At 38.0% G+C, this 10,279-nt stretch overlaps 2 protein-coding genes across 2 annotated transcripts; one reads left to right on the top strand and one right to left on the bottom strand.

Moving 5' to 3' along the window:
• Positions 1–474: 474 nt before the first annotated feature.
• On the bottom strand, positions 475–8,674 carry LOC128857339 (farnesol dehydrogenase). Its single transcript, XM_054093052.1, has 3 exons — positions 8,047–8,674; positions 716–853; positions 475–650 (listed from the first exon to the last, which is right to left on the bottom strand). Exons 1-3 carry the CDS (start codon positions 8,620–8,622, stop codon positions 609–611), a joined length of 756 nt encoding a protein of 251 aa, XP_053949027.1. The 5' UTR covers positions 8,623–8,674; the 3' UTR covers positions 475–608.
• A 175-nt stretch (positions 8,675–8,849) lies between these two features.
• Positions 8,850–9,948, top strand: LOC128857338 (farnesol dehydrogenase). The gene is made up of 3 exons (XM_054093051.1): positions 8,850–9,444; positions 9,546–9,686; positions 9,789–9,948. The coding sequence occupies exons 1-3, from the start codon at positions 8,866–8,868 to the stop codon at positions 9,828–9,830; spliced, it is 762 nt and encodes a 253-aa protein (XP_053949026.1). The 5' UTR covers positions 8,850–8,865; the 3' UTR covers positions 9,831–9,948.
• Positions 9,949–10,279: the final 331 nt, after the last annotated feature.

The following is a 10,279-nucleotide window of genomic DNA, read 5'->3' as shown; positions in this document are numbered from 1 at the left end:
AGGATTACTCCAAGATATTTATTAGCTGGATTGTTACTCCTTTTAGCTTAGGCAGAACGAGTCCATCAAGCTACCTCCTTCTGGTAAAGAAGACAGTACCAGTTTTGGTGGGGTTGGCTGAAAGCCCATTCGCACAGCACCAATTGTCAATTATATCCAAAGTTTTCTGCACTTTTCTACAGATGTTCATAAGCGAAGGGCCCGTTAACAAACAGGCAACGTCGCCCGCATATTCCTGTGTGTAGACTCCAGTATCATTTATTGTGGTGAGAAGAGGATCGATCACCATGCACCAGAGCAATGGAGACAGCACACCACTTTGGGGGCAACCCCGGATGACACCAGCAGATCTTCCTCTGCTCGCACTGAGACGAGTCTTTGGACCGGCATCGAACGAATCCAATTCACTAGCACGCGGTCTATGCCGTGTATGGGTACTTTAAATGAGAAAAGAAATTTCGTGAACACCTCATATTCAGCTAGTCATTTCACAATTCCTTCTTTATTAACGAAACTTGGGGTAACATTTGTTGGTATTTATATATTTCATTATTACCTGTATTCTGAATAAGTAAATGTACCAATGTACAAGTATATGTAACACTAATTCAAAATATTTCGCCCATTGGTTTCAAAGTGATCTCATGTATCTAAATAATAGAATATTAATCAATTTTATAGTATTTAATTATGTTCTTACTATTTCGTTACCCACCTGTACATGAGGGGGAGTACGCAGTGCATACAAAACCGCATCGGCTATATTTTCCGGCTCCAAACGCGCCATATGTTTCACATAGAATTGTATCTCGTCAGGAAATATGTTTGTGTTCACGGCACCTGGGCAAATACCCTTTTGTAGTAAGGCAAGGTAAAATTAGAAAATAATTGAAGTATATCAAGCAGTTGGGAACGAGATATGAGTGCAATTTAGACTACCATTCTCTGAGGATTTTATTCTAGCAAAGTAGCACATACGGTGAAAGTGTTGCCCCTAAAATACCCAATTTTTAATAATGGCATGAATGTTAAACTCAGTGTACTGAGACTCACTGTACAAAAATTCAATTCCGTTTGAGTTCGGCTTCGGGCAAGAAACAGCCGAACTTTTGTCGAACATTTCTTTACATTTTTTATTCCTAAATTTTACAAATTTTTAGTTTTCGTAATATTTTTTGAAATGCTTTGATATATCATACATCTAGTGGTTCATTGTTCCGCGCTGGAAATCAGCTTTATACCGATAGACGGTGCCGCTAGCAAGGTGAAAATGCTTATACAAGATGAAATCCAAAATAAACAAAACCAGCGTCATAAAAATGTTTTTGATGGCGCCATGTTTTTAATGAGTTAGTTGCATCCCTAGCTGACTTCCAGTGAAATCTTGGTGACATTCGGTTCAGTGGAGGCGAAGTTATTGCGTCTAAAGTGTCAGTATGTTTACGTCATCGGTACAAAAATGAGTTTCGAACAAAGAGCTAATATCAAATTTGGTTTTAAAAAAAAAGTTTATGACAATGATTGTCTATCTCGTGCCAGAGTTCATGAGTGGTTTACACGTTTCAGAGATGGTTGCGAGGACATAAATGACAATGATCAGTAATCACCGAAAACTCCATCGAGATTGTTTGTAAATTCTGGTCAATGACCTGAAAGACTCCTTCTAATAGCTTTTAGTTCACGCACTATTTTTTTTTAATAATATAAGTAAACTCAAAGTTATCAGACAAAGCTCCTGTCGTTTCTATTTTAACTCAGTCTTGTTTATTTCGGACTTCACCTTGTAGTTAATGTTTTTACATTGCAAAGTAAAATTACTCATCTATGAGTACTAAATAGTTACTACATGTAAACATATAAAAATATTTTTTGTTTGTTATTCCTATTTACATTTATTTATTTATTTTACATTTCAGTATCTATTCTATCTAATTGAGAAAATTTTCAATAAAATCACTTAAATATTTTGCTCTTTTTCGAGCTTAACTCCCAATCTGTAATTTAAAAGCGAGATTAGCCATGCAAAATTTCTTCCCGGAAATCCGAAATTATGAAACAATCTCAGATTATAAATATAATTTTTGCTGTACAACCCTGTGTTTTATGTGTTGTCGATTATTATTACTACAAATGTAAGGAGAAACGTAAAAGTAAAAACTAAATAATATGATTGAAAAGAAAAAAGGTTTGTACACATAATTCTAATAAATTTTTTGTTACATATATTATTATTAATTATGCCATCATATTCCAAAAAAAACCATAAGTGTCCATATACACTTTGGCCTATTTTTGCTTATTATATTTGACACCTCAGTAGATGTCGTTTATGGATTTCCTCCAAATGTCTATTACTAGCAGCAAATTTCTAAAAACAATATTCCACCCCACCAATCTCTATTAAGAAAAACCTTTGATTGTCAATTTTGCAGCTAATCTTCTATTTGTCAAGTAAAGAGATGCACAATTTTACACGATAGAATGACGCATTAAAATTTAGTCCAGTCAAAAGAGACAAAAAAAATAGCCAACATAGACTATATCATGTCTATGTTATCTCAATCGATTTTCAGGTGTAGGAAAATTTCGAAACATGAAAATTTCAAAATGCGATATCTCTGCGAAAAAAAATGATATTTGAGCAAACAAAACGCCATTTGAAAAAAGAAGGCTTGTATTTAAAGATGTCATCCTTTAATTTTGGTGAAAGAAAACACCTGCAAGGCTACATAACCTCAAATATGGGCAAAAATGGTGTTTTTTGCACTTTTAGGTTAGGATATCTCGAAAACCAGAGCTGATAGAGCAATTCCGAGGCCAGATTTGGATTCAGCGCATCATAAACCTTCGGAAGTATATAGTCTGGTTTCTGGGTCCGAATGTTGGTTAAATTTTGTCGGCCTGTGTAATCATGTACGCGCTTCGCTAATGTATTGGTTGCTCCGCTTAGCAGCTCAAAATCATACGACTAAATAAAGATAGCGGAAAAAACTTATAGACAAAAATTTTCACAAAAGAATTCTCTATAAAAAAGCTCTGATGTATATTTTCCATAAAATCAATAAAAAAAAAGTTATTACGCTTTAAAACAATTCATCCCTTAATTTTTCGCGTAATTTTGTTTATAACTTTTTTATTATTAATTTTACAATAAAAAGTTTTGAATGAAAGTTGTAGATAACATTATTATCTACAAAAAAGTATTTTACAAAATTTTCGTAACTTTCGAAATTCACGAGATAATCGCAAAAACCAGTTGCACCCTTATTTCCAAGATGGTGGCCGCGGGACACAACCCCCGACCCCGAAAACTCAAATTTAAGTTCACAGTGATGGGTTTTACATAATAAAACCATAAACTCGCATACTCCTAAAATTACTAAGTTAAATCTTCTTTTGACTGGACTAATTATTGAAACTTATTTTGAAAAGGGCGGAGTATTTTCTCCTCTGCTGTGAATACTGGCAATGAATCGATTGTTAAAGAATCTAGAAGAGAGGAGGATACACGTAGTAGCCTTCGCAGATGATGTTGCAATACTAATAAGAGGAAAATTTCCAGATACCCTCTGCAATATAATGCAAAACGCTTTGAACTATGTAAGCCAGTAGACTGTATTGAGTGGTCTTTGGATAAATCCCCACAAAACAGAACTAATCATGTTCTAAACCCTCCACCCTTGACTAGTATTAGACAGGAAGCTTTCGTGGAAGCAAACAGCACTTTATACATGCAAAAGAATTGTGGGAGCAAAATGGGGCTTAACCCCGAAAATAATACTCTGGCTATATACAGCTGTGGCCTATCATGACATATGGTGTCTTAGTTTTGTGGCCAACATTTGAGAAAAGAACAATAGTAAAATGTTTAGAAAGTATTCAAAGGGATGCTAGTATCTGCATAAGTGGAGCAGTAAGGACTACGCCCACGGCAGCGATGAAAGTCATGCTGCACTTATTACCGATTGAGAGCTACAGCAAACAACTGGCGGCGAAATCTGCACTTAGGTTAAGAGAATCTTCTTACCTAGCCACTAAAAGGAAGGGTCAGACAAGAATACTAGATGATCTTACAACAAACGACAGACTTTTGTTACTCAGTAGAGCTGCACTTAAATACATCCTTTACCACAACTTTCCCTACGAGAGAAGATTGGGACAATGGGGTAATGAACAATAGAAGTGGACTCAATATCCATACTGATGGTTCCAAGCTCAATGAACAAGAAGGCGGAGGCCTTCACTCTGAGGCAATGAGGGTCAATATTTCATTCCGGCTACTGGATCACTGCAGCGTATTTCAAGCTGAAATTCTGGCTTTTAAGTAAAGCCTGTTAGCCTTAAAGAAAAGTGTTCTCACCACAAGAGAAATAAATAGTATTCAGTTAGCCAATCGGCTCTGAAAGCATTACAACGTTGATGATAGTATCGAGTCACAGCGACATAGCAGGCAACTGTAAAGCAGATGAACTAGCGAGATTGGGTACCACATTACCTATCCAACCAGACAAAGCGAACATACCTTTAGCAGCAATAGACAAACACACCATCAAAGCTGCCAACGGGCTATGGACTCAGTCCCTGACCTGTGCAACAAGTAGAATGACGTGGCCAGAATAAACATGGGCCGCACAAACCAACTGTTGAAACTGAACAGGAAGGACATGAGAAATCCTCTTGCGGTTCTAACAGGGCACAATATTTTAGGAAAAAGTTCCTTGAATAACTTGGCCAGAAGTAGCCAAAAACAAACAAGACTTGTCAGATACATTAAAGACACAAGTTGGTTCAATGAGGACAAAGGAGAGTGAGGAGAGGGAACAATGGGCTTACAGCAGGCATAGGTGTGTCAATTGACAACCACTATACCTCCCTCGATCTTTAAGAACAACAAATCATAAAATTTGGGGTTTTGTTGGTGAAAATAATTGTCCGAATAAGTCAACAATTCAAAGTTTGGTGAAAAAATTTAAAGAAAATGGTTCCTGTCGAGGATAGAAAAAGGACTAGCAGACTAAAAACTGCCGTTCTATTGAGATTATTGCTGCTGTAGCGCAAAGTTTTGCTGAACAACCTTCAACATCGATATCTAGACTTGCACAACAATTAGACATTTATGAATCGAGTGTTTGGCGGATTTACCTGAAGATATGTTTATTTTAAAATAACATAGAGGCGCGTCTTTTCAAAAACCCTTCATGTAAACACTTTTGTAAGAATAAAAAATGTCTGACCAATTTACTATAGACTAACTTCGGATATTAAAATTGATTTTGCTAAAGGGGTCCGGATGATCTAGAATTTTTAAGCAATCGTTTTTTTTTTTTTTTGATATTTCGAAAGTATATACTTTTAAGAATATAGTGTAAAATTTTTGGAAGGTTATTCCCAGTATTTGCGATTCTATAGTCAGATTCTTGACGCGGCGACATTAATGATCGCATTTAAATGATCAAAACTTTAAACTCAATTATCTCAAAAATACTTTTTTCGACCTGATGTTGTCAAAAAAAAAAATATTCAATCGAATCGTCCTCGTTACCAACTTGTTTAACAGTTATTTATTTATTTAGTTACAGTCTGTGTGGTTTAGGAACCTTATTAGGCTGTTGACGTCTAAGGCAGACAGTTGCTCGAGACTCTCGAATAGCGGTTTGCCCAGGTTAACACTCTGTCCTTCCATAGGGAACGGCATTTACTGAGGAAATGGAAGATTGTTTCCTTTTTCTCCGGTTTTTTACAACTATGACAGTATGTGTTGTGAGGGATGTTTATCAATGTCGACCATTGCTTGAGGTTGTAGGTGAGCCATAACGTCCTGCTGATTTTGCATTTCGTCTGGTCTCTCCATCTAAAATCTGCGATTCGAAGGCTACAGTCATACTGATTAATATTTTTTCTTGGTTTTTGTGTTTTAGATAAAGAAGAGCTAAAAAGGACAACACCGTACACATCCAATTTTTCAGGAGGGTCAACTTCAGCGCCATTTTAAAAATTATTAAAAATAATTTTTTTTTTTTCATTTTTGTAGGTAAAAGAAGTTGAATAAAAAGCCTAAAAAGTTTAAATATCCTTTTTCATTTTTTTTATTGTAAAAACAAAAATTCTAAATTACCATAAATTTTTTAGCTCTAGACCACCGGAACCCCTTAAGCATTTTACACAAACCTACTTGCACTTGGTTATGGTGAAGTTAAAACAACTTCGTCTACGATTTCTTTAAACTACCTTAAACATTTTATGACTCTGTTTCTAATCGAATTTTTAATGTAATTGTAAAAAATGATGGTCATCCATATTATGAGTAATAATAGTAATTGGCGACTACACCCTTTGTTGGGTGTTTGACCGTACTCCTCTTCCTATTTGTGGTCTACGTCTTGATGTTGTTCCGAAAAGAAATTTGACAAAAAATCAAAAGGAGAATAGTTATTTCGCCTCAATCAAGCGAGAGCCTTAATAAGGTATTTAAGAAGTACGACCTGACATGAGCGGTTCAACGGGGCAGCACATCTCAGCAATTTCTATATCTATAGAGACTCAAACTCCCATGGTGGAAAGAACATTAGAAAAATTTGCTGAAAACAAGCGACAATTTGAAATCAAACTTTAATTTTTTTTGTTTTTATTTGACTAAATATCATCATTTTCTCCATTGAGATTTAGATTTACTTTATTTTCATTAAAAAAATGTTTTATTTTTGTTTTACTACTTAGGCGGTATTTTTATGCACGCATTCGAAAGAACCGAAATTATCTTACGCTGCAGCTGCAAAAGTAATTCAAAAATCAAAAAGTTTGTTGTGATGTGAAATCAGCGGTATAAGGTGTACAAAAATGTTGATGACTTTTCCGAGCGCGGCTTGAAGCGAGTGACGACAAAAAAGCGGGATAAAGTGATCGCCCAACATTTTAAGTAGAACCCTTCTTTGCGACTACGCAAAGCACGCACAATTCTCGTTAAAAGGGAATAGATGTGAGTATCAACACCATCGAATGACGAGTGAATGTCCCACATCATCAAAACCACTGCTCTCAGAAAAAACACATTGAGAAACAACAAAACTAGAAAATGGCGTCACAGTAATGGACTGGCCTTTCCAGTCCCTAGATGCCAACCCCATTGAAAATGTGTATGAAAACGTATCTTGCCGGAAAGCCAGTCCATGATTTAAAGCAACTCGTACCTTAAGGTCGTAAAATCTGGTCCTCGCCGAGCTACGCAGAAAAGCTGGTTTAAAGTATGAAGAAGATGCCAGACTATACTCGACAACGATATTGAGTAATTGCGACTCGTAGTTTTGTACATACTTTCATGTACAAAAATTTTAAATATATATCTTTTATACTTCATGAATAATCGCGGTTCCTTTTTTCTGACACAGACAGTATTTATATATAAGTATAATATGCGCTTACACCCGTTTTTTGGGTGTTTGGCCGAGCATCTCCTTCTATTTGTGGCGCGCGTCTTAATGTGGTTCCACACATGAAGGGGCCTACAGTTTTAAGCCGACTCCGAACGGGAGATATTTTTTATGAGAAGCTTTTTCATGGCAGAAATATAATCGGAGGTTCGCCATAGCTTGCCGAAGAGCAACCGCACTTTAAAAAATATGCAGACGAAATTTCGTAAGTCCTCTGCCGAAATGACAGCTTGAAAATTTCATTCTTCAACTAAGCTTCAAGTTGAGCCACTAAGCCAAGATGAGTTGAAGCCTTCGAATTTATATCCTTGACTAGTTTTAAAGTTTCGTTAAAATGACCAACGGCACTATATGACCATTTATCGGATATTGTGTTCTATACATAACGTAGATGTCTGCACCCTTTATCGCAACAAAGTATAGTAATTCCTTAGCCACAGACTACCTTCCCTTTTTATCAATTTTTCAAAAATCCAAAGCGATGAGAGCTTAGCTCGTTATGCTTGGTACGAAGCTTCACTAGTGACTTTGATGCGATTTAGCGATAGTAAAATGCATTGCTTGTACAAAAATGCAAGCATAACTAAATACATTCACTGCCATATTACTATGAACTCACCGTCACGCGAACCTTACTCCTGTGCAACTGGAATTCTTGCCTATACGTTTCCGTCATTGCTGTTATGGCAAACTTAGTCGCCGGGTATATATTAAAGCTCGGTAGTACATCGATAAAATTCAACACTTGCTGTCCCGCTATGCTATTAATGACCAAAATATGGCCCTCGTTTCCACGCTTTAGCATGCTTCGGAACACTTCACGTGTGCACCATAAAACGGCCATGACATTGGTATCTATTACCTGGCGTATCTTCTCCGTGTTATTGCCCGCTACCAGTTCCGTTTCACGTGTGATGCCAGCATTGTTGAGCAGTACATCCGCGCCACCCAACATTCGCTCAGTCCAATCGATGGCCGCTATAACTTCATCTTCTTTAGAGACATCACAGCGACGTGGAATAAATTGAGGTTGTAAGGCTGGAGGTAAGCTTTTCTTTAGGTCCTGCAGCTTAGCCTCACGTCGTGCAAGACCAACCACTCGAAGACCTGCTGTGACCAATGCACGCGCACAGGCCGCACCAATGCCACCGCTAGCGCCAGTGACCACGGCCAATTTGCCTTGCCAACGTTCCATAGGGCTGAGAGCAGTTTGAAAGACAGCTCGCTAGCAACTGAATGAAGAATTCAAAGTATTGTAAGCCTCTCATAATGGATAAATAAAATTACATACTTATTTATGCACTCGCGAGTGGAGATTTGGGTCGATATAATTTTTTTGTTGTTTTTTTTTTTTGTTTGCAATATCGATTAACAATAGCGCTTGTTGGGCTTCTCTGTGACATCTGATGTGTAAATTGTAAATGCACCCACATTCATCATGAAACGCTGGCAGGGCAAAGTCGCTATGGTAAGTGGGGCCAGCAGTGGCATCGGTGCTGCTTGTGCTAAGGCGTTAGTCAGCGCCGGATGTGTTGTTGTGGGTCTAGCTCGTCGCCAGGAACGCATCGCGCAACTGCAACAAGAACTGCCAACTCAATTTCGCTCCAACTTACATGCCTACAAATGTGATATAACGTGTGAGGAGAGTGTGCGCGATGCATTTAAGTGGACCCTACAGAGACTGGGTGCCGGCGTTGATATATTGGTGAATAACGCCGGTATTATAGCGACCACAGAGCTAAGTGGCTTGAAAAATACGGACGAGATACGCACCACGATTGATACGAATTTGATGGGTACAATTTTTTGCACACGCGAGGCTTTCAACTCGATGCGCGAGCGCAATGTTGAGGGTCATGTGGTCATCATCAACAGTGTGGCCGGATTACAAGTACCTAATTTGGGCCCAGATTTGCCATCGCTCAATGTATATCCGGCAACGAAGTTCGCATTACGGGCCATGAATGAAATATACCGACAGGAATTTCAGCGGCACAAGACACGAGTACGAATAACGGTAAATGGATAGTGAAAGTACTAATTAAGTTATGCTGCGGGATTGTGCAAGTGTAAGTCATTGAAAATCCTTTATTAACTTTTGGCTCTTTCCATTCACAGACAATTAGTCCCGGTTTAGTCGATACGGATATTTTGCCATCCCCCATTCGCCGTGTAGTTAAAGAGATGGTGCCGAGCCTTAAATCGGAAGATGTAGCTGATGCTGTATTATGGGCGATAAGCACCCCACCTAATGTACAGGTGTGTATACGTATGTGCTTATGTGGACCTGTGCACGTTTACAAATGATAAGCCTCCTATTTTACAAATTATTTATGCCTATTTTTCGTTATATTTAATAAGGTTCACAACATTACTATAAAGCCAATGGGCGAAAAATTTTGATTCCTGATTTGAGTTCGACCGTAATTTGAATTTACCTGCAAGCATTTCCGACACGTTTGGTTCTGTTTTAGACAGTTTGTTGTTAATTGAGTGTAGAATAAAATGTGATTCAAAATTAGTTATACTTTGTTATTAATTTCAAACGAAGATCCCTTGTTCTTCCTAAACCCCCGTCATCCCGTTAGGGTGGGCACCCTAATCCAGGGGGATATGCGACACCGTGCCTATTGGACGGTTTGCAGCAAAGGGCTTACCAGACCAGTTGTATTTCAACGGCGCCTTCCTAACACCGGGCCGCCGTAGGGAGTAACTATGGCCTTGCCACGACATATCCATAGACCAATGCGCTCGCCTCGTCGAACAGGTGGTCGTATGAAAAATATGCATTCGAATACTCACTTAAGCGATAAAACTTCCACTGTAACGGGAGCAGGTTACAGTGGCCGCAA

This window comes from Anastrepha ludens, chromosome 3, assembly GCF_028408465.1.
Source record: "Anastrepha ludens isolate Willacy chromosome 3, idAnaLude1.1, whole genome shotgun sequence".
Taxonomy (NCBI): domain Eukaryota; kingdom Metazoa; phylum Arthropoda; class Insecta; order Diptera; family Tephritidae; genus Anastrepha; species Anastrepha ludens.
Note: the sequence above shows the minus strand (reverse complement) of the source record. Positions and strands in the feature narration are given on the sequence as shown.